This window comes from Gopherus evgoodei, chromosome 3, assembly GCF_007399415.2.
Source record: "Gopherus evgoodei ecotype Sinaloan lineage chromosome 3, rGopEvg1_v1.p, whole genome shotgun sequence".
In the NCBI taxonomy this organism is placed as follows: domain Eukaryota; kingdom Metazoa; phylum Chordata; order Testudines; family Testudinidae; genus Gopherus; species Gopherus evgoodei.
In genome coordinates, this window is record NC_044324.1 from 110744066 (window position 1) to 110768225 (window position 24160).

The 24160-nt window shown below is 45.1% G+C and overlaps 1 protein-coding gene across 1 annotated transcript; it reads left to right on the plus strand.

Moving 5' to 3' along the window:
• The first annotated feature begins 545 nt into the window (after window positions 1–545).
• LOC115648555 (arginase-1-like) lies at window positions 546–20305 on the plus strand. The gene is made up of 8 exons (XM_030556316.1): window positions 546–611; window positions 9999–10071; window positions 11536–11710; window positions 13086–13245; window positions 13737–13831; window positions 15746–15850; window positions 19055–19191; window positions 20020–20305. The coding sequence occupies exons 1-8, from the start codon at window positions 552–554 to the stop codon at window positions 20193–20195; spliced, it is 981 nt and encodes a 326-aa protein (XP_030412176.1). The 5' UTR covers window positions 546–551; the 3' UTR covers window positions 20196–20305.
• Window positions 20306–24160: the final 3855 nt, after the last annotated feature.

Sequence of the window (24160 nt, forward strand, 5' to 3'; positions counted from 1 at the left end):
TTAGAAGGCTGTTGCATAAATATCACAAAACTTGGATTTTAAGGTTTCTTTTAAACCACGGAATTTAAAATTAAGAAGCTATAGCTATTGTCTAACAGCAGCAGGCTGCAGCAGTACTTTCCTGAAGGATAAAGGTCTTCTACTTCACAATATAGAAAAGGTATGTCTTGCCCTGTCATGCACACCACAGCAGGGTGTGCTACTTAACACTTGCAGAAGAGTTAGAAGCTTGGCACTCATAAACAGCTGTGAATTAACAAGTTTGCCATTGTTATGTAAAATTAAATGATAACTAATACAAAATACACAGTTAATGGGGTTATTCTCTTGCATAGACTCAAGGACAGGAAAGTGGCAATTGCTGTTGCTGTTCTTGTGCAATTGCTCTTTTTGGTGAGTGGAGAAAAAGAAAGTCCCACCTTCTCCCACAATGGTAAATAGCTTCCCTTCTGTTATAAATGGGAGCCAGTGAGAGGGTTGAGAGCCTGCCTTCCAAAGGGAGGGACCTGTTCCATTTTGGTGAGATCCTAGAGGGGAAGGTCTGTGGCAGAATGAGTGTCAAACCGAACACCTCAGTCGGAATCATCTGGGCTCCTTTTTCAAAAGGACAGGTAGAGTGTCTCCAATTTTTCTAAAAATGTGCTTTGAAAGACTTGTGTTTAGGTGGTTTTAGACTGGAAATTATGAAGCCATTACTGTCTGTGACCTTTGTTCCTTGTTTCTCTTGGTCTCATTCTCTTTATTAGAAAGGGGGGCATAAAGAATATTGAGTAAGCTGCACGTCTAACACAGGTTTACACATTTCTGGATGAGAAGGCACTTTCACCTATGTCAGTCCCAAAGGCAACATTTAGCTTTGTTTTGTTCTTAGTGCAAATGTTATATTTCAAAGTTCAGTTAAATTCTGTTTGGTTTGAGAAACTGAGGTACAAAAGAACTTTCTCTCTCCCTACACCAGCTTTGTAGACCTTAAACCTCCCTTATTAATATTGCACACTTGTCATGAACAGAGCCTTCATTCATGGATGAAGGCTGGCCTTGTAAATATGAGCAAAAAGTCTAACCATAATTACACTGTAATTGTTAGCAATTTACAGTCTTTATTTGTGTAATGTGGGATTTCTTCTAATCTTAATGACATCTTGCAATGTGGAATTTGGGATATACACCTGCCCGAGCACATTGAAATCAGTACAGTCATACTTATTTCAATAATTAGGCATGGCCTACACAATGCCTCTGATGTGATTATACTTGCTTTCAGATCACACCCTCCACCATCGTATATGTAATAATATGCTTCCAAGAATTATGTTTACTCATTTAATTATGAAGATGGTAACTCTCCCCTCCCGCCATGATGTTCATGGCAGTGGCATAGGAAATAAATGCACAAGAAAAGAAAGCATACTGGTATGGAAATATTAGCTCAGTAACTTTTGTGAAGCACTGCTATTCAAAAACAAATACAAAGAATAAAAAGCTGGTTGGAAAATGTTTTTCTGCAGGAAAAAATGTTTTCAAAGAAAAATTAAAAACTGAAATATTTCAGTTCTGAGGTTTTGCCACTGTGTCTCATGTGAGTTGTAATTCAGGTGTATCTTGCTCCTGTTCTCCTCTACAAGCCAGGCTCCCTGGTCAGACTCCATCTCTCATAATGTATAACAGTCTCCCCTCAGTGGGGTTGTAGGGGTGGGAGGGTGAGGCAGCATGGGAATCATGTGGCCATGGTGCATCATGAAAGATGAAGTCCAGCCGGGGGCCTGGACCACAGATGAGAATAGCAGCATGAGGCACCACAGCAGCACTTCACAAGTGAAATGTCTGGGTATTCAGTTTTCGGGGGGGGGGGAAAAGCAGATAATTTTAACAAATAAATTGTTTAGTCAAAATGCAATTTGCCATTGAAAATCAGGTTTGATGGAAATTTTCAATCAGCCCTAGTCTGTTTAGAAATTCCTACCTCAATCAGCTTTACATATTGGTCCAGTGGCAAAGCTGACCACCGTCTGGTGGTCTTCGTATATAAACAGTATGACTATATGACTAAACAGTGTTATATAGAAAACTAAATTTGGCACCTTATTTTCAGGGGTGCTGAGCACCTGCCCCTCCAGTTAAAAATCAGTGGCAGTTGTAGGTGTTCAGCACTTTTGAAAATTAGGTCCTCTTTTGTAAGGCTTTCCTTCAGATACACTTACTATCAGGACCGTCCTTAGGCATAGGCAGAATAGGCAACGGCGCGTAGGGCCTCACTCTGCCTGGGGGCACCACTCTGCAGGCAGCCCAGACAGTGTAGAAGCAGGGCTGCTGGGTCCTAGAGAGAGCCGACTGCAGCACAGTCTGAGGGACGGGATTGGCTGCTGGGGTCTCTGGGAAGGAGAGGGGGTAGGGGTTGGAGAAGGAGCTCACCTGTGAGTGTGACTCTTTCCCCCTGGCTGAGGTGAGGTGAGGCAGGCTCTGTGGCTCTGGAACCAGTATCCTTTGTTGTCCCCCATAACATCCATTCTTCTCCCCCCCCTGCCCCACGGAGCACCCCCTCCTTTCTCCCTCCTCCCCAGGAGCACCCCTCTCTCTCTCCTCCCTCCCCTCCGTCAGGGCTGGGTTGGGTGAGTGTGACGAACTGGGAATGTTCCTAATGTTTTCTCTGAATACTGTGTTGGTGCCTCAGTGTCCCCTAGGCAGTTCTTAAGTATCTGGCAGAGCAAAGGGCCGGTGCACCTAAATGCCTGACACTCTGTCTCCTAGCAACTGATGGCCTGGGCCCCTCCCTCTGCAAAGATGCCAGCTGAAGGTGTTGGAGACAAAGAGGTCAGGTGACCTCCTGGCCCGGGAAAGGAGCTGAGCAGAGAGGAGGGGCTGGGAGGGGTTGTTAGGCTGGAGCTGGCTGAGGGGAGACCTGGGGGTCTGGCTCACTGCCCCCAGAATGGACCCGGCCAAGGGGTCCGGTTCTCTGTACCTACAAGCTCTGTTTTAGACCCTGTTCCTGTCATTGAATAAACCTCTGTTTTACTGGCTGGCTAAGAGTCATGTCTGACTGCAAAGTGGGGGTGCAGGACCCGGTGGCTTCCCCAGGACCCCGCCTGGGTGGGCTCGCTGTGGGAAGCGCACGGAGGGGCAGAGGATGCTGAATGCTCCAAGGAGAGACCCAGGAGGTGAAGACGTGTGAGCTTCTTGCCCTGAACAAGTCTGCTCCAAGGGAGAGGAGGCTCCCCAAAGTCCTGACTGGCTTGGTGGGGAGCAGTTCCAGAGCATCGCCCGGGGACTCCGTGACAGTGAGGTGCTGCGGGGGAGGGGAGGCTGGCTGGCTACCTGCTGAGGAATGAAAGTGAAAGTAACTCACTTCCTGGGCAGCGAGTCAGGATTGGAATGTCACACAGGGCTGGGTTGGGGTTAGCCAGATGTGTGAAAAATCAGGACAAGGGGTTGGGGTAGATATCCCTATTTTATAGGGCCATTCCTGATATTTGGGGTCTTTTTCTTATATAGGCTCCTTTTATACACCCCCCCCCCACTGCTTGTCCTGATTTTTAACACTTGCTGTCTGGTCACTCTAAGTGGAGGTAGTTGGTGCCTATATAAGACAAAGCCCCAAATATCAGGACTGGCCCTATAAAGTCAGGACAGCTGGATCTGGCCACCCGAGCTGGGGAGCGCCTCTCCCCCGGGCTGGCAGCTGCCAGCGATTCGTCTCATCCGGGGGGAGCTGCACAGGGCAAGATGAGCTGCTGTGGCTCCATGGGTGACCTGTCTGAGATCAGATGCTGTGCTAACTTCACCATGGTCCGTAAGGCTGGTGGTGGTGCCCATTGGCGTGTGATTGCACCTGAGGGTTTGCTGCTGCTGTTGCCACTCTGCACCCCAAGAGGTGGATTTTGGGGTCTATTGCAGCTGTTGGACCAGCAGGCTGGGGGGGTGAGCCAAGCATGAAAGCAGTACTGTGTTGCCATTTAGATTGTCATTTAACAACTTTGTTTGCCAAAAATTCTTGCTAACAATCCTGAATCCAATTTCAATTAAAAAAAAATCAATATCTTAGCCAAAAACAGAAAATTAAGTTGTTGACAATTATTAGTGACAGGTTTGGTTTGAGGCAGGGAGTGGGCCAGTTTTCATCAGAGAAACAAAAAATGTTGACTGACTTTCCTATAGCCTGTTACTCCTGATAAGAACCCTCCAACAACTGTAATATGCTCATTTCCTTGCTAGTGTATAAAGCAGGGGTCGGCAACCTACGGCACACGTGTCAAAGGTGGCAGGTGAGCTGATTTTTGATGGTATGCAGCAGCAGGCTGAGTGGCTCAGCCCATCACTGCTCTGGGGTTCCAGCTGCTGCCCTATTGCCAGCTGGGATACCAGCCATCGGCCCCACTCAGCACCTGCTGCTGGCCTGGGGACCCCCAAGGAACCCCAGGCTGGCAGTGGGCTGAGCAGGCCAGCTGAACCACTCAACCTGCTGTCAGCCTGGGGTTCCATTCACTCAGCTGGCAGCGGGCTGAGTGGGCTGGTGGTGGGTTGAGTGGCTCAGTCTGCTGCTGCTGGCACCCCAGACTGGCATTCAGCCTACTGCTACTCCGGGGTTCCGGCTGCCGGCCCCTTGCCAGTCAGGAGCTCCGCCGCCAGCCCCACTCTGCCTCTTGCCAGCCTGGGTGAGCAGAATCCCAGGCTGGTAGCGGGCTGAGGGGGGGTTGGCGGCTGGGATCCTGGCTGGCAGGAGTTGGTGGTCAGAACCCCAGACCAGCAGCGGGCTGAGCAGGGCCTGGGATCCTTGTCTAGGGTTCCAGCCACCAGCCCGCTGCCGGTTTGGGGTTCATTTACTCAGCTGGCAGTGGCCTGAGCAGGACCGGTGGCCAAGACCTCAGATAATAACAATAGTTTATTTATATAATATAGACATAGAGAGAAACCTTCTACAAACATTAAAATGTATTACTGGCACGAGAAACCTTAAATTACAGTGAACTTGGCACACCACTTCTGAAAGGTTGCCGACCCCTGGTATAGAGTGACCATATGCTGTACTAAGATTCTCCTGCTTTTTTTTTCCCCTGTGAATCAGTATAACTTTTGCCAGCCCAGAATTTGGGCAGCCAATGTTTTACGTTTTCACAATGTTTTCTCCAACTTTCATAAAGTAAATACATAGTTAATATGAGTTAAAAAGGCCAGGGACACTTCTTTGTGAAGAATCTGTACAGCAGATCATGCCCATAGACGATCCAGAAAAGAAATTTGAGGTTGAATTTTTTAATGTTGTGATGGATAAAGCAGTATCTGCTGTTGATGAAAGGTTTAATACCTTGCAAGTACACCATGAACAGTTTGGATTTTTGTATGACATAACTAAATTCAACGAAACAGGAAAACAAGAGCAACTAATGACAAAGTGCAAGAACCTAGAGAGCCTCCTTAAGCACGGTGATAGTTTTGATTTAAACGGACTTGAAATGTACGAAGAATTGAGTACACTGTCATCAATGTTGCCACATGCAAAATCGGTGATGGACATTGTACAGTTTATTCATACCCGCAAACTTGTTGACATATATCCTAATGTGTACATTGCCACTCGTATTCTACTGACAATTCCTGTAACAGTAGCATCAGGAGAACGGAGTTTCTCAAAACTAAAGCTCATTAAAAACTATCTCCGCTCTACCATGAGTCAGGAACGCTTAACTGATCTTGCTATTCTTGCAATCGAACAAGACACGACTTTGTCTTTGTCATACGATGACATTATTACTGATTTTGCAGCCAAAAAAGCCAGAAAGATTGCTTTTAATTAAAAACAAATCTTTGTTTCAATAACTCTTCATATAAATTTCCAATAAATTTTTGATAAATTAAAAAAAAATATTATTTGCATCATTCTGTCATATCAGGATTTTTTCTATAGTGCTGCTTCGTTAGTGCTAGTCCATCAGCATTACAGTGTGCTTAATTAAGTTAAACTGGTTTTAATAACGTGAATGTGGCAAGTTTTCCAATACTGTAAGCTTATGTTTGTGTTGCTAAGAGCAGATCAGGCACAGGGGCACCAGTTTAATAATCTCGCCTAGGGCACCATAAATCCTAAGGCCGGCCCTGCTTATTATATCAATCCCAAGCTGAGCTTTTCCTTAGGAAAAACCCTGCCCTCTTCAGCCTGCTGTAAGGGCATGGTCTTCAGTCCCTTTTTATTCAGCTAGCAGCATTACCCTGTGCTGTAGCCCATTTCAGCTTTGTCTCAGAAACAAAATTACATACACTGGAAAAGAAACAGATTCTCTTTCCAGCCTGGCATGTGCTTCCTCTTGTTACCAGCCCACTCTCTTTTTACACACTCCATTTCCAAACTGTAAAGTGCACCTGAGGGTGAGGGCTTTCCCCTCCTACATGCACTAATTCAGTGGTTCTCAAGCTATTGTACTGGTGACCCCTTTCACATAGCAAGCTTCTGAGTGCAACCCGCCCCCCCCATACATTAAAAAAACTTGTTTATATATTTAACACCATTATAAATGTTGGAGGCAAAGTGGGGTTTAGAGTGGAGGCTAACAGCTCACAACTCCCATGTAATAACCTTGTGATCCCCTGAGGGGATCCCAACTCCCCATTTGAGAACCTTTACACTAATTAAAGTAACATGCCCATTTATTCTTTTTGGGAGTTATTCCATTTCTGCATTCCATTCCTTAGAAAACTTACCCCAAATATCACAAAAAATTATAAAGTCTAGACTGATACAAACATGCAATACATAATGTTCCGCTTTGGCTGAGATGCTTGTACTCAGAGGTGTTAGCTGGATTTGCTTTTCTTTCCCCTTAATTAGCCTACAATATTGTGATGTGTAAACAGTTGCAGCCTTTGGGGTTCCAAAGTCCCAGAATGAATGTGTATAATGTAGGGCCAGATTTTCAAAAGAGCTCAGGCTCCAATGTTCCAAGTGCTTTTGAAGATCTGGCTCCAGCGGTGAGAGCTGATGACTTTCAGACATTATCATATCTCAAAAACACACAAAGAAAACCCCCAATAACAAGCAAGGAATTTAAAGCATGTGTGGAGTGGAATCTGTTAAGCAACACTGAAAATGAAATTACTAACATTTGCAGTGTGAATATCTCAGTTATATACTGCAATAGCCCTGTGCGTGCTCCGCCCCTTTGAAAATCAGATAGGATTCAACATTTGTAAGTTATATACACCCTCTTGTTTCTGAGCATAAGTGAAGCCACTAACTGATGTGGTTAAAAAGAAACATTCTATGGGGGCAAGTTATTTCATATTTGTCTATTTTAGGGATTCTTCCATCTTCAAAGGGAAAAAATTACATTTATTTTCTAGCCCAGTTAGGTGGTATCAGTCAATCATAGAATATCAGGGCTGGAAGGGACCTTAGGAGGTCATCTAGTCCAACCCCCTGCTCAGAGAAGGACCAATCCCCAGACAGATTTTTGCCCCAAATGGCCCCCTTAAGGATTGAACTCACAACCCTGGGTTTAGCAGGTCAATGCTCAAACTACTGAACTATCCCCTGGAGACAGGATATGGGTGTAGATGGAACACTGGTCTGATTCAGCATGGCTGTTTCTCATGATATAATTTACTGGTCTTAGAATATAGCTATTTCATTTTAAATGTGTTTGTTTCAAAAACTCATTTTGGTGTTAGATAAGATATCTCTTTCTACCATGAAATAGTTTGTAGTAGAAAGATAAGAACAGACGGGAATAAACTATGACAACTTTGTTTTGTATTTCTGGCACTGGACTGGTACTCAGGAGACCTGGGTTCAGGTCATGCTCTGCCACAGACTTCCTAAGTAACCTGGGCAAGTCATTTAATCTTTCTGAGCCTCAGTTCCTTATCTGTAACATGACAATAGTTCTTTTCTCTCATTTTTTGTTCTAAATAGATTGCCGACTCTTCAGGGCAAAGACTGGGTCTTCCTATATACAGGGTGTTGTGACGATAAGCACATTAGATTCTGAGGTGCTCAGATACTTCAGTAATGTGGACAATATAAGTAACTAATCTAGCTGGGGCTTGTAGGTGCTACTGTAACTAAAATAATATATTTTATTAATGTTACGTGGATGTCTCCATTGAATCCAGCTGTCTCCTGGCAATAATTCATATCCTAGTTTACATGTTCCGTTCTCATTTTCCACTGCCAATAACTGAGTCCTGCAAGTCTTGCTCATACAAGTAATTCTCATGCGCACACATGGTTTCATTGACGTCAAGGGGATAGCTCTGATAAGTAGAGCTCATAAACATGAGTAGAGCCTTACATGATGATGCCCTGAATCTGGAGTGTCAAACTTCCGACGTGGTGTTGTCTGTAGCACTTCACAGCTATTACTGAATCCAGGCACACGGGAGCTATTTAAATCTGCCTGTTTTGTGCCTTTGAGGCCTCTGGCAGTCTCTCCTCCCTCATGCAGCTGTGCGGTGCACTTCAAAGACAACTGGGCTGCTTTAAAATGTAGCTTGTACTTAAAGCACTACTTTGGGACCAGTCAGTCAGTTCCCATTTCAACTTTTTAATTAAAAGTCAAACTCTAAAGCAGCCCAGCCACAGCTCGTGCTGGAGCTTGACTAGAAGAGAAATGTAATTCTCCCTTCTGAAGCTGGGTTACTTCAGAGGAACAAGGCGAGAAACTTCAAAGGCTGCTGTGTCTCTCCTCCAGTCTAGCTGCCAAGTTTCCAAAGCAGTCGGCCTCTGACAAACCTTTACCTATAGATCTGAAAAGGAGCCAATTTATTTTTAAAACAACTCAACTCCCATTAACATTTGTGTGAGCTATCAGGCAGATAGACTGGGCGCAATACAGCAGTTGCTCTCTATGGCAAAATGAGTTCATTTCCAGTCTCAGAGCTGGCTAATAATTATTTTAAATGATAAAGAAAATGATCATCTCCTTTTCAATGTAATAGGCAATAGAAGAAACCGTTACCCTTACAAAAGATATAAATGCTCTTGTGAACTTTGTAGTGAATGTTTGTTTCTGTATTGTTAACATTCCTGACATCCAGACTGTTCTTTTTCTTGCATGTTACTTATGCCTTGTCTACACTACTGCTTAAATTGATGAAAGTTACATCGTTCAGGATGTAAACCCCTCCTGCACGAGCGATGTAACTTACATTGACTTAACGCAGTGTCTACACCTTGCTGGGTTGGCGGGATACGTTCTCCCATTGACGTAACTTCTGCTTCTTATTCAAGTGGATTAATTATGTCCATGAGAGAGCGCTCACCTATCAACTTATTGCATCCTCATCAGATCCACTAAATCGATACTGCTGCATCAATCGCAGCAGCACCAATATAGCGTGCTATGATGATAAGCTCTTAGATAGAAGCTTTCAGTAATTTCATATAGAACAAAACATATACAAGAGGACAATGATTTTTGCTTTCACTTATTTGAAATGACCAGAGGTCATGCTTGAGAATTCCTAGGCTAGGTTGGATGTGAAAAAGATCAATTTTGTTAGCTGATGGAACTGTTCAAACACAGAGAATGGCTGATGTTCCATTATCTGAAAAATTTAGAAAAAAGGGTGTTTTTTTTTCTTCTTTCAAAATAGATTCTGCTTGATGCTTGTAAACTACCTTTCAAGGGCCTGGGGTCCCTTAAGGTGCAGTTATGTGCACCCATGAATCTACTGCAGCAATTTATTTTCTGTGCCCTATTTCAACTACAGCCCCAAATCTGCACTTGGGTCTATGTGGGTGGACCCATGCAGAGCCTGATTCATTTCAGCATGGACCAGCTTGAAGGATAGGGACCCAGATTTATTTCCTGGATAGATTTTTGCCTCCTGTACTTACATCAGAACAGAATAGGTGCTATACTTGTATTTCTTCCAATCAAATTATTTTAGAGCAGGATATTTGCACAGAATGTGGTGTTTAATGTAAATTTTGCTCCAAAACAGGTTTTTCTATAACATAATTGCTCAGGTACATCATCTGCCTGACTTATTATATTTCTTATTAATAGGCACGGCAAGGAACGGAAGAAGGGCCTGCAGTGGTGAAGGAAGCTGGCCTGATAGATAAACTAACAGCCCAAGGTATTTTTCAAATGGAAAAACAAATTTAAATACAATTAACATTATCCATTATAAACTCACCAACAAGTATGCAAGCAATGCTCTGACATCTTTAATGAAAAAAAATGACTGAAACGTTTAAATAAAACCAAAACACTATGTTTGAAATTTGCAGAAATTGCCAAGTGCCTAAAAATCACAGAAGCTATACAAGTTTTGTGCTCTCAATTATTTGTCACCTGACAGGATTCCTTAAGTGTTTTGAGACACTTACCTTCTCCATGCAAATTGACCCAGAAGCCTCTATTCTACCCTGCCCCTCCCCTTGGCCAGGAAAAGTGTGTACTTATTTTAGATTTCTGGGATGTCATCTTAGCAGATACTCACTTCGTAAGTTGAAAAGTAGACTTCCCCCCACTCCCCCAGTCGCTTACTGTGTAACTTTATATTTTGTGAAGTCTGACCAAAGGAGGACTAACTATATATCAAGCCTGGCCTTTCAAATGTGTGTGAATGAAAAAAGCAGGCTTAGGCTGAAAATATGTTTCTGACCCGCACCCCTCCAAGCTCAAAACCACTGGAGAGATGTTCTTCAAACGCTTCTGGAGCGAAGGGAAGCTCCCTATGTCACAGCCCCAGTGGTGCTTGGGAGGCTTAGAACTCTGCAGAAGTAGCAGAACCCAACATTTGTTTAGCATTGAATGAAATGCTGCCTCCCCATCTGACGGAGCGCTGCCTTGTACTTGTACACTGCTGCCTACCTGGTACTTATAGCCCCCATTGCCGTAGTATCCGAGTGCTCTACAGTCTTGGATGTATTTATTCTCACAGCACCTGGGAGATGGAGAAGTGCTACTAGCCCCATTTTTCAGCAGGTGAACTCGGGCGCAGACCAACAAAGTCACTTGCCTAAGGTTACATGGGCAGCCTGTAGCAGAGCAGGGAATTGAACCAGCGACTCTCAAAACTAGGGCAACACCGCAACCAGGGCACCATTATTATTATTGGTATTCCTGCAGCACCTTGGAGTCCAGGACTCCACTGAGCTGGGTGCTGTACAACCACAGAACAAAACACCAATCCCTGCCCCCAAGAGCTCCTTCCCTGTGACCTAGTGGCGAGCTCCTTCCTCACCTGCCCTTGTTGATCATCTCCTAGCTACTCAGGAGGGTGAAAGTTTGCTCTCCTACACATAGGCCTCTGGAAGCCATGCTAGTAATAGCAGTGTAAGCTCCAGCCTCCGGATTTTCAGAATGGTAACCTAGGCAAACGAGTGAGTTGGGTTAGCAGCTGCTCAATAAGGAGCTAAAGAAGAAAAGCAGAGTTATAGATTAAGATGCAAACTAAAAATACATCTAAGCATAAAATAGGTTTACAAATTACCTGCTACACACTAATGTTCAATTGTTTTGAACAGGAAATTTTAAATGAAAACTGTACTTCCATGTGACCTTTACCTTTTTCCTTCCACTGTGCTAATCACAGGGTGTGATGTTAAAGATTATGGAGCCTTGCAGTTTGATGACATTCCTGATGACAGACCATGTCATAATGCAAAAAATCCCAGAACTGTTGGGTGTGCAAATGAGAAGCTAGCCAGCGCTGTGGAAGAAGTGAAGAAGGATGGAAGAACCTGTTTGGTAGTTGGCGGGGATCACAGGTCCTTTGTTATACTTGTCTGTATAAAAGCATGAGTGGCTTTCAGAGCTGCACAAACTATCCAAATGAAGAGCCAGTTCCTTTTTAGCTAAGTCCTTCCAGTTCAATTTTAAGACTAGCAACTGTCTGTTAAATCTGATCAAAAGCCTTTCCCTATTCCAACACCCCTTTTAAAAGGTTCGTAGAAAAAACAATCAGCCATTCAAACAAAGCAAGGCAGTTTCCTACACAGCAGTTTGCATTTAAAAAAATGTATGAGGAACCCTCATTCCAGCAGAGGTTAACCTTGGAGTTTTATGTAGATTTGGGTCCCTAATTTTATGCAGTGCAAATAGTTCCAGTAAGGGAGGGGTGGGTAGTTAATGTGGCTGTTCACGAAAGTGCAGATACAACAAAGAACTCAAGCATGAACGGAGCTTTAAAGAATGTAAATAGAGTTGGGATTCCCTCAGAGCTCTGGCTTCGTTCAGTACCCCAAGATCTCAGTTCGACTCTAGATTTTGTCACTCGGGTATCGTAATTTGGCATACAGCAATGCTGGGCTAAGTTGATCAGGGAACATCACAGCTCCAAAGTTATACAGAAACTATTTCTCTTTATACACATTCACACATCTCATTACATTTACTAGACAGTCCATCACAAACTTAGGATCAGATTGGTTAATCTGTAGGAACCGATCCCAGTAGTACATGCTCTATCCATGTTCTGTCCATTTTAGACTTCCTTTTTACCTCATTCTCTACACTCCTAATTTACTTTGTCCCTTGTTATCTAGTTCATAGTAAATAGTTCCCTGGGTGTTCTCCCTCTTCCAAAGAATGAGGCCTCCACATAGGTGTTGATTACTTCAGGCCAGGTCTCAACAAGAAAGAGTCTCATTCAGTTCATTGGGACTATTCAAACTGTGCATCTTTAAGCACTTGTGTACTCCCAGCAAAGTGAAGAGGACAACTCATGTTTACACATGCTTGAGTGCTTTGCTGGATCAGGGCCCAAATTACCATTCTGGACCAGGGCATCTGTGCAGTATGTGAACTCGCTAGCCATTCTCCTGCCAATGTTCCAGTGTTTTGCCCTGTGCTTCTGGGATAGTGTTGATCCCGAGCTCAACTCCATAGTTCACAGAAAGCCACACCCTTTCCTTTTCCAGCCTTCCTTTTCCTGGCTTCTCCCCACACAGAAGAAATATAGCATTTCCAGTGCATGAGGAGCCTTCCTTGGCTGCATAGCAGGCTGCAGATTTTCATTGTCAGAGAACGTTTTACAACAAATACTTCTACAAATAAGTTTAGCATGGTGATGTAAGAAGGAAAATATGTTACGTGCTGTGCCATGTAATGCCTGTGTTTACCCACAACTCTCTGTCTATTCAGCTTGGCAATTGGAAGCATATCTGGCCATGCAAAGATTCACCCTGATCTTGGTGTAATTTGGTTTGATGCCCACACTGATATTAACACTCCATTGACATCATTATCTGGGAACATACATGGGCAGCCTGTGGCTTTCCTGCTAAAGGAACTGAAGGACAAGGTAATACAATTGCCATTACTTCTTTACATTGCAAGTATCTTGGAAACTCGTCCTAAACAGATGTGGGTTCTTGCTCATCCTCTGTTCCCCCAATTACTACTGTAACATTTAGAATTATTAATGGAACCCGCCCACCTACTTCTTCATATTGGGACCCCTTCTCCCCCTTGGATCACCCATGGCTCCTGTGGGAAAGAAGCCTGACAGCCTCTGCCCCGAAACCTTGGGGTCAGCAAGGGGCTTCAAAGCTCAGCCTCTGGTCGGGAGCCATGGTAAAGGAGGACGCCCAAAGACCCAGTGTCCTATGGCTCTGATATGGGGGCAAGATTTGATTTTCAGGCTGCTCTCAAGCCATCCAACCTTTCTACACTCATGTTTTGGGCTTTTTAAGAAGTCAAACCTTATTCTCCCCATCCCACCCCACTTTGGGAATGAGGCTGTTTGTTGTGGGAGTAACATAGTAAAAATAAAACCTCTTTTGATCCTCTGAGATGCCTGATATTCCAGGATTCTCGTGGATAACCCCATGCCTCTCTGCTGAAGACATTGTGTATATTGGACTAAGAGATGTGGACGATGCTGAACAGTGAGTCTAGTTCCTCTCTCAGTAGTGCTCAAATGCCACATTTTCCTTGCCTAAATGGATGTGTGGTGTTGCTGCAGACTGCAAAATAGGTGCCTCCTTGACCAGTTTGAGGCTTCATGTGATGTGATTTGGAAACAACTGGCTAGGTGGTAATACTGCAGAAAATAATCAGGGTATGGGGCGAGGGAGGGGGGAGCAGGATATAGTGGATCACAAATAGAATATGAGCCAATAATGTGATGCAGTTGTGGAAAAAGTCTAATATCTGGGGTATATTAACGGAGTGTTGTATGTAAGACATAGGAAGTAATTGTCCCGCTCTTCCTGGCCCTGGTGAACCCTCAGCTGGAGTACTATGTCCAATTCTGGGCACCACACTTTAGGAAAGATATGGCTGAATCAGAGTGTGTCCAGAGGAGAGCAACAAAAATGAGAAAAGTGTTAAGAAAACCTGGCTTCCAAGGAAATGTTAAAAATGTGTTTGTTTAGTCTTGAGAAAAGAAGACTGAGGGAGGATCTGATAATAGTCTTCAAATATGTTAATGGCTGTTATAAAAAGGATGGTGATCTATTGCTCTCCCTGTCCACTGAAGATAGAACAAGAAGTAATGGGCTTAATCTGAAACAAGGGAGATTTAGGTTAGATATTTGGAAAACTTTAACTATAAAGGATAGTTAAGGACTACAATAGGCTTTCAAGGGAGGTTGTAGAGTCCCTGTCTTTGGAGGTTTTTATGACCAGATTAGACAAACACCTACCAGGGATGGTTTAGGTTTACTTGGTCCTGCCTCAGCCCTAGATTTCTATGATTCTATGATAAGAGAAAATAAAGCAGAAAATAGGCCCAACTTCCCCAAAGACAGACAGCCAATGGACAAAATCTGCAATTTATAAATTAAGAACTGCAGGGAGCAAACACTATCTTTAAATATCATCTCACCTCAAAAGATCAAGCTACATTCACCAGGAGTGATTTCCCTCCTCTCCTCTCATATCTGATTCCTCCACTCACATTCATGAGTGAAATGTTGGGGGGAAATCCAGTGACTACGAAGATTTCCTCCCAAACTGCTCAACCCCTTTTTGCTGACTGAAGGAAGCCTGCACCCACAGCCATCAACACCTCTCCTCTATCTTTGACTCTCTCCTCAAACCAGCTGCCTGCTGCTTTCCTGTGCTGAGGAGTGTCTCCAATTTCTTCAAACAGAAAAGATGCAATCCAGCAAGAACTCCCACCTTCCTGCCCATCCCCTACTCTGTACATTTCATCTTTGTTACCTCAGTCTATGTCTCACAGGTCTGTCTCCTTGTCCTCTAATGCCCAATCCATCCTCTCTACATCATCTCCTTAGCTTTCCCTACTTTTCTTTGCCTCCTCTCTTATCCTCACCCACCCAGCTGGTTCTTTCATCTTCAGTCATCTGCTTCTCCAATCAAAAACTATCTTCGATCAATTCCTGCCTGTCCAGCTATTGCTCCTATCCCTTCCTCTGTTTGCCTAAACCAGTACACGTATAAATATATACATTTTAAATCCAAATTTAAGAACTTAAATACTGATCTGTAGGGATCTAAATGGTGACTTAATGCATCCAAATTCCAAACTAAATACATATTTCAAATATAACCAATAAAGATTAGGTGCCTATATATGTGCTCAGGTACCCAAGTTCAAAAATTAAGCACTTCAATATAAGCAGAATACTTTACCCCGCACTCTTGCCTTTATAATTCATTCATCTGGTTGATAATTTGTAAATAGAATTAAAATGTAAAATTTACTTAATATTTGTACTTAGTTCTCTGATGGAAGATAACACTTCAGAGATCAGTGCATTTACAAAATGCTGAAAAAACAATGTACTTTTAGTTGCATTCATAAGCAGTTAATGTGTCTGCCATGTCTCTTTCAGCTGTATTCTGAAATCTCTGGGTATTAAATACTACTCGATGACTGAAATAGATCAACTTGGGATTGGGAAGGTGATGGAAGAAGCACTTGATTATTTGCTGGCCAAGTAAGTAAAGAAACTATTTCATTTTTTTTTAATACAGGATAAAAATTACACTGCAACCCATTCTCAAAAATGATCAGGTAAATCACCCCAGAATTTTGAGATCCTGGTCAGTCACTGGAGCGCGCCAGGGATGCTAAATAGATACCTGCCAGGACCGTACAGCAAAATTGTTCTAGGACAGTGGGAGAAGAGGTCCTCTGTATGTAAGAGGACTATGTGATTGTGTTAAAGTTCAACAGATCTAAGAGAACACGGCACATTTTGCCAGATACTCATGCATATAAATCAAGCTCAGTTTATGTACTGACAATCTGAACACAAAGATCAGAGACGCAAAATTTCTGCCTTGACAGTTACAGGAGACCCACTAACTATCGTTGATCATATGGTTAAAGATCACTTCGAAACTCTCCTGTCTGCATGGGCAGCAGGTTTGTAGAAATTTTGGTGGTTCCCAGAACCCACCCCCGCCCAAACTCTGCCCCCCACCTGCCCAAGGCTCTGGGAGAGAGTTTAGGTGGGAGAGGAGGTCTGGGGTGCAGGAGTGGTGCAGGGTGCAGGCACTGAGAGGGAGTTTGGAGATGGGAGGAGGTGCGGAGGGAGGGGGTGCAGGTTCTGGGAGGGAGTTTGTGGGAGGGAGAGGGTTTGGGGTGGGGCTGGGGATGAAAGGTTTGGGATGTGGGAGGGGGCTCAGGGATATGGTAGAAGTCTGCGGTGTGGGGTGAGTCTGGGGCTCATGATGCAGGAGGGGGCTCACGGTTGGGGCAGATGGCTAGGGTGCAGGGGGATGAGGGCTCTGGCTGGGGCTAGGGATCAGGGGTTTGGTGTGAGAGGGGCTCAGGGCAAGAGTAGGAGTGTGGGGGTGAGGGCTCTGGCTTGGACTGGGGCATTTGGGGTGTTGGAAATGCTCAGGGTTGGGGCAGAGGGTTAGGGTGCAGTGGAATGAGGGCTCTGTCTTGGGCGGGAATAAGGTGTTTGGGGCTGCTAGGGTGCAAGGGGATGAGGGCTCGGGCTGGGGATGAGGGGTTTGGGGTGTGGGAGGGGCTCAGGGCAAGAGTAAGAGTGTGGGGGTGAGGGCTCTGGCTTGGGCTGGGAGGTTTGGGGTGTTGGATGCGCTCAGGGCTAGGGTAGAGGATTGAGGGTGCTGTGGGGGGGTGAAAGCTCTGGCTGGGGCTGTGGGCTCTGGGATAGGGCAGGGCTTGGGATGAGTCTAGGGTGCGGGCAGGCTGCTCTGGGACTCCCCCCCCAGCCCTTTCCCTGCTGGCAGCAGCGAGCTCTGGGGGAGGAGACCCCCATTCCCACCCCCCCAGCAGCACACTCACCCCCACCACTGTCACTGCATGTGCTCCTAGGGCCCCTCTCAGGTCCAGGAATCTCCCGTGCCTCCTCCTCTGCTGTTGCCCCTGCCTGTATCCTCACTGGGGATGGGGGATAGGGCTGCCTCCTTGCCCAGCATGGGGCAGGAGTGGTGACTGGTGAGGCAAGGGGTCCCCCTGTGCTGCTGGAGGGTCCCATTGGAAAATGACAGGGTTTAAGGGGAAAGGGTAGGCTCAGAGTCAGTTTGCCGTGGCAGTGAGTGGGGGCACTAGGACCCTGCAAGCAATGGAGCTGCACGGAAGAGGCAGGGACACTCTGCTCTCTCTGGGGCTGGGGGGCACTCTGGGGAAGCACAGGGGGGTGGCAGCTGGGGCCGGGGGGGGGAGATCCAGCCCCAAACATTGGTGGAGCTGGGCTCTGAATATTGCCGGTGCCTGGGCACCATGTGGGTATATAGCTCGCAGCCCAGGCCTGTATGATGTACATTTAAAACATAATGGTTCATTTTAATGGTATTTAAATTGGTATCTAATTTTAAAAGTTTGAAGTGAATACTCAACTCACAGCTGTGTCTAAGTCTCTCTTTGGCACTGAATGAGTACAATGGAAGTCATCAGGCACTGGTCTAGGTACCTGGGTAACTTTAGAAGCCTCTAGTGTCTTCATTCCATGTACTTTATGGCAGGGACTCTTTCTGTTGTTTATACAGTGCCTACCACTATGGGGTTCTGGTTCATGGCTGGGGCGCCTAGGTGCTATGGTAACACAAGTCATAAGTGCCTCTATACTGTCTCTAAGATCTTCTTCCCACCCACAGATCAAACAGAGGTAGGCTGCTAAGGGCTTCCCCCACCCATTGCTACTGTTGGAACTCTCCGCTGCTCAAGCAGGGATTCCTCTCCATCCTTGGGGCCTACAGTTTCATTGAGGGTATTAAAAGAGGGCAGTAGTAGCAGGAAGGAGTGATAGGATTAAATTTAAAAAGCAGCACCACTTTAGGCAGAATTCAGGGAAAGCTTCGTCGCAGGGAGATTGTAAGACTAGAACAGTCTCACATCGGGAAATGGTGACAGCATCATCAATTTAGCTCAGTTTAGTTCATTTTACGCTAGTGAATATATTCACAAAAATTCACAGCCCGTGACCTGTCCATGACTTTTACTATATACCCCTGACAACAATGGGAGGGCGGCCCAGGGGGTAGGGGGGTGGTGTTGCGGCCCAGGAGGGGTATTCCATGGGTGCTCAGGGGTGTGTGTAGAGTCATGGCCCAGGGGGTGCCATGGGGGGCTGAGGCAGGCTCCCTATCTAGCTCCTAGGAAGCAGTGACCCTAGCTCCACGTGCTGCCTCCTCTCTGCCCCAACTTCCGGTTGTGCAGCTCCCAGTGGCTGGGAACCATGGACAATGGGAGCTGTCGAGGTGGTGCCTGTAGGCGGAGGCAGCACGTGGAACTAGGAAGGAGGGGAGCTGCTGTTGTCCTTCTGGGGAGTGCCACCTCTCCCCTGGTAAGCACCGCCCTGCACCCCAACCCCCAGCTCTGAGCCCCCACACACCCAAACTCCTGCTGCTGGGGAACTGTGAGGCCCGAGACTGCTCCAGCACCAGCCGCTGCAGAAGTCACAGAAGTCATGGAATCCATGACTTCTGTGATAAACATGGAGCCAATTTAGAATCTATTCCTTGCTTCACTGTGCTGCCATCCAAGGCAATATGACATTCCTTAACTTATTTATGTGGCACAAATATTTTCTAAGTAGGATTCAAGAAGCCTCAGTCAGGGAGCGTAGGTTTTTCCATTGTTTGTGAAGAATATTTTCACAGGACCACTTTACAGTTTTTCTAAACAAATGTGTTTAATTTTATTTTCTTGTTTTCCACCAATAAAGTAAGAAGAGACCAATTCACTTAAGCTTTGATGTTGATGGCTTGGATCCCTCTCTGACACCAGCTACAGGCACCCCAGTTCCTGGAGGAGTGACTTTGAGAGAGGGTATCTATGTAGCAGGAGAACTTTATAGAACAGGTACAACAAACACCTGAAAATTCTGCATACAGGTTTATATTTAACATTTGCAATGTCTACCTACAGCATTTGAAGTGTTATAGTGAGGGATTTTCTATCTTTGAGGTACATATTGGATTTTTGCACTGCTTTAGTATAAGAGGAATTCACAAATCAAATAAGAGAATGTGATATTCACTACTGCATAGTGGTATTTAGTTTGCGAAGTACTTTGTCAATTCATTGGAATGCAGGTGTTCGATAAAATGTAAAAACAGACACAAAGAAAGTTAGAAGTCACCTGCAACTTTGTAGTATGGGAGCCCCAACAGGCATACAGCTAATGTAGCTGGTTCCTATGACTTCTTCTTTACACCCCTTGGCTCAGACGACATATTCGGGGTGGGACTGAATGGGTCCTGGGCAGGGAGGAGGAAGTAGCCAGAGCATTCTGCACTTTGGTTGTGCCTCAGGTAGTGTATGAATCCTTGGGGACAAAGCTAGCTGGTTCAAATTAGAGTAGCCTGTGAACGATGCCTGAGGCTGAGGATTAGAGTCCTAACTAGCTCTCTGATACCAGCTCCTTGTTGTGGTGTCCAGCTAAAGATGAGCACAGTAGAATATCTGACTCTATCTTCATCCTACGCTGGGAAAAGGCACACTACTGGTTGAGTCTTCTTATACCAGCCTTTGTTAATGTTGATAAAGAACAAAGGCAAAACCCAACAGGGGAAAAACACATCCTGCCTTGGAACCTCTGTGGTAGTGAGTTTGGAATTTCTTGACCTGAAAAGAAAATTATGTATCAATTGAAAGTTTTCTCAGTATAACTATCATTTGTTATTGCAGGGTTGCTATCAGCAGTAGATATAATGGAGATCAATCCGTGTCTTGGGAAGACACAAGAAGGAGTTGACTCAACGGTCAACACAGCTGTTTCAATTATCTTATCTTGTTTTGGTAAAGCTCGTGAAGGTTCTCATAGTTCCAGTTACCGTATACCCAAGCCACAAAAATCCATCTGAACATATACAATTATGTTCCAAGAAGTTTTTCAGTCCAAAGTACACCTCTACCCCAATATAAGGGGATGCAATATAACACGAATTCGGATATAACGCGGTAAAGCAGCGCTCCGGGGGTGGGGGGCAGGGCTGTGCACTCTGGTGGATCAAAGCAAGTTCGATATGATGCAGTTTCACTTATAATGCGGTAAGATTTTTTTGCTCCCAAGGACAGCGTTATATCGAGATAGGGGTGTATAATATTTTGTTAATGACAGTTGCTTACTGAATGACTTTGGTAACCTCAAGCAAAAAAATAAGCTTTTCATTGAAGCTCAGCCACTAATGAGACAGTAATTCTCACTCATGCTAATGGAGGCTGGTGAAGTAAAGTGTCAGATTTGCTCATGCTGTTTTCTACTTCATGACAAATTCTAAAAGTCAAGTCAAACCATTTATTACCACTATAGCAGTAAATCACATTATTACTTCTATTTACTGACCCTGTTTTTGTTGCTCTCTATAAAGTTCTTGGTTCATTAAAAAGAAAGTGGACATTTTTCTTATGCACTAAACTAAGAGATTGCAAACTGTTAGTACTAGATAATCCTTCAATAAATTTCTACATGCAAAAACAACCCCCTATGTAGTAAGTAACATTACTTTAGCTCACCTTCTGCATTACTAAAACTTGAGTCAACCCATCTAACATGTTATCTTACAAATTAAAAAGAAACTGACATTTTAAAATACCAAGTAACTGCATTTGGGAAGTAGTTTTATATTGGGCATGTATGTTTCATTATAAATATATTAATTAACATTATATTGAAATTTTTCAGACAGACTAATGTACAGATGTGCTCTAGACATTATTTTGGGGAAGTTCTATTGCCTGTGTTCTACAAGAGGTCAGAATATATGATCACAATGGTCTTTTCTGGCCTCGGAATCAATGGCTCTATGAAACCATGGAATGAGAATGCACCATGTGAACTCCCTCTGGATTTTGAACTTCTTCCAGAGTCTGATCTCAGTTAAGTCAGATAACTTTCGCATTACAGACAGTTGTTCAAGTCTTACTAGATGAGTTTCCTCTGATCAAATACATTATATACAAAAAATACCTAGGGTGACCATATTTCCCTAAGGGAAAACAGAACACTGTGGGAGGTAGCCCGAGTCCCCTTCCCCACTGCTCCCCCACTGCTCACTTGAGCCCTGCCTCCCCCCAGAGCATGGGGCTGGCATTGCTGTTCACCACCTCCCTCCCCTGCATGTTCCTCTGCACCATACCCCACTTTTCTGACAAATGTGGGCATGTGTCCCATTTGCTCTTGAGAATTGATCAAGCTGGCAAAAACAAACAGGACACACGCCCACTTTTGCCAAAAAAGTCAGAACAGCTGGGCTAGGGCTTCAAAAAGGGACTGTCCTGGCCAAAACAGGACATATGGTCACCCTAAAAATACCAGATCGTTAAAAACAGTCAGCTAAGTGCATGCCTCTGCATTCTCATGCTGCCTCCTACACAGAGAACAATCTCTCAATTCTTATGCAGCAGGCTCTTCTTTCACCTCCTGCAAAGCTGATTGATTATTCATACCTGCTGTGTTTGTCACAAACATTAATCCATGCTGCCATTGCCTGGGCAGCTGAAGGTCTCACCTTCAGTTTTAAACTCTATGATCAGTCACCCAAGTGTAGGATTGAAATTGTACACAAACTATGCTTTGCTGTGATAGTCATTTAAAGCATGAGTAAAAAAGCACAGCTTCTAACCTAGAGCATTCAGTCCAAAGTAGGCAACATTAGGCAAACAATCATTTCTTTTTAGACCACTGATGGTTAAGATAAGAGATTAAAGGACTCTCACATCAAACAATGCTGGTGTCTGTTTCTGTTGGTCAGGTACCTTATTCCAATGGTCTAGGGCAGCAGTTCTCAACCCATGGAAGTAGCTCAGCTCAGCTGTCTGCTAAAGGCCCACCTGCATGCTCAGGGTCTACCGGGTTCCCAGCTGTCTAGTGTGAAAGGGTCCGAGTTGCCAAGTGTGGAGGGGTCCAGCCAGATTGCCCCACTGCCCAGGGTGGCGGGGATGGGGTGGGGGTTCCTGGCCTGTCCTGCATGGTGGGAAATCCAGAGTCGGGGCTGCTAGCAGGCCCCATGGGGTCAGGGGCTCCAGCAGGGTCTGGGTCCAGGGCACTTACCCAGCCCCATGAGCTCTGGGGTCCAGGTCCAGGGCAGCCAGCCCACCCCTCGTGCTCTGGGCAGCCGGCCGGTCCCGATGGGTCTGGGGCTGCTGGCTGGACTGGCAGGGTCCAGGGGTCTGGGCAGCCAGGCGGTCCTGCGAGCTCCAAGACCTTATTGAAATTGCAGGAGGCAGGCAGGCAGAAGCCCATCCACATCTAAAGGCCCCTCCCGTAGCCTTTCAGGAGGAGCCACTGGACCCAGGATCCAACTGAATCTAGGGGACAACTAAAGAAGAATGGGGAAAGGAGTGGAGGTCAAAGGTTCAAAATTAGGAATGCAGATGGGGACACCGAGCAGAGAACCACAGACAGCCCCAAAGTTATCTAGGAAGCCAGCAGATACAGTCCACAGGAACTCTGTCCGGATATGTGAGAGAAGGGAGGAACCGATAGAGGCGCCACAGTCGCAGAGCACCTCCCCGTCCAGCATCTTCCTCCTGGAATTGTATATATGGCCACTTTGGAGCTTGCTAGTTCACTTTCAAACCGTGCCAAGGGAACAACTCTACACGGCCAGGAGAAGACTGACTAGGAGGTCTCGCAACTACGTGGGGCTATGGACAGGGTGTGTATATGAAAAGATGTGGGGAGAAGTGCAGCCAGAACCTCAACTGAAGGTTCTGGAGTAGCCAGGGGCTGCAGCCTGGTGCATTCTAGATAGACATGCACCAGGGTCTCCCTCACACAGCAAAAGGGGCAGGCTTCAGGAATGGGGGTGAACAGTGCCAGGTACATGCCCATGCTCATGGCTCTATTGAGGAGCCACCAACCGACATCCTGGGCAGGCCATGGGACTGGGGTGGAATATAGGCTGGTGTCATAAACAGAAAGCTAAGGGTTAATGTCTCTTTCACCTGAAACACCTGACCAGAGAACCAATCAGGAAACCGGATTTTTTCAACTTTGGGTGGAGGGAATTGTGTGTCTGAGTCTTTTGTCTGTCTGCCTGCTGTCTCTGAGCTTTGGAGAAGTAGTTCTATTTTCTAATCTTCTGTTTCTAAGTGTAAGGACAAAAGAGATCAGATAGTAAGTTATATGGTTTCTTTTCTTTGGTATTTGCATGAATATAAGTGCTGGAGTGCTTTGATTTGTATTCTTTTTGAATAAGGCTGTTTATTCACTATTCTTTTAAGCAATTGACCCTGTGTTGTATCATCTTATACAGAGAGAACATTTGTATGTATTTTTCTTTCTTTTTTATATAAAGCTTTCTTTTAAGACCTGTTGGAGTTTTCTTTACTTCAGGGAAATTAAGTCTGTACTCACCAGGGAATTGGTGGGAGGAAGAAATCAAGGGGAGATCTGTGTGTTGGATTGCTAGCCTGATTTTGCATTTCCTCTGGGTGAAGAGGAAAGTGCTTTTGTTCCAGGATTGGAAACGGAGAGGGCAAGTCCCTCTGTTTGGATTCACAGAGCTTGTGTCTGTGTATCTCTCCAGGAGCACCTGGAGGGGGGAAGGGAAAAAGGATTATTTCCCTTTGTTGTGAGACTCAAGGGATTTGGGTCTTGGGGTCCCCAGGGAAGGTTTTTCAGAGGGACCAGAGTGCCCCAAAACACTCTAATTTTTTGGGTGGTGGCAGCAGGTACCAGGTCCAAGCTGGCAACTAAGCTTGGAGGTTTTCATGCTAACCCCCATATTTTGGACGCTAAGGTCCAAATCTGGGAATAAGGTTATGTCAGCTGGTCCACTGGGGTCTCTCCCCCTTTACGGGTAGTAAAAGGTCCTGCCACTTG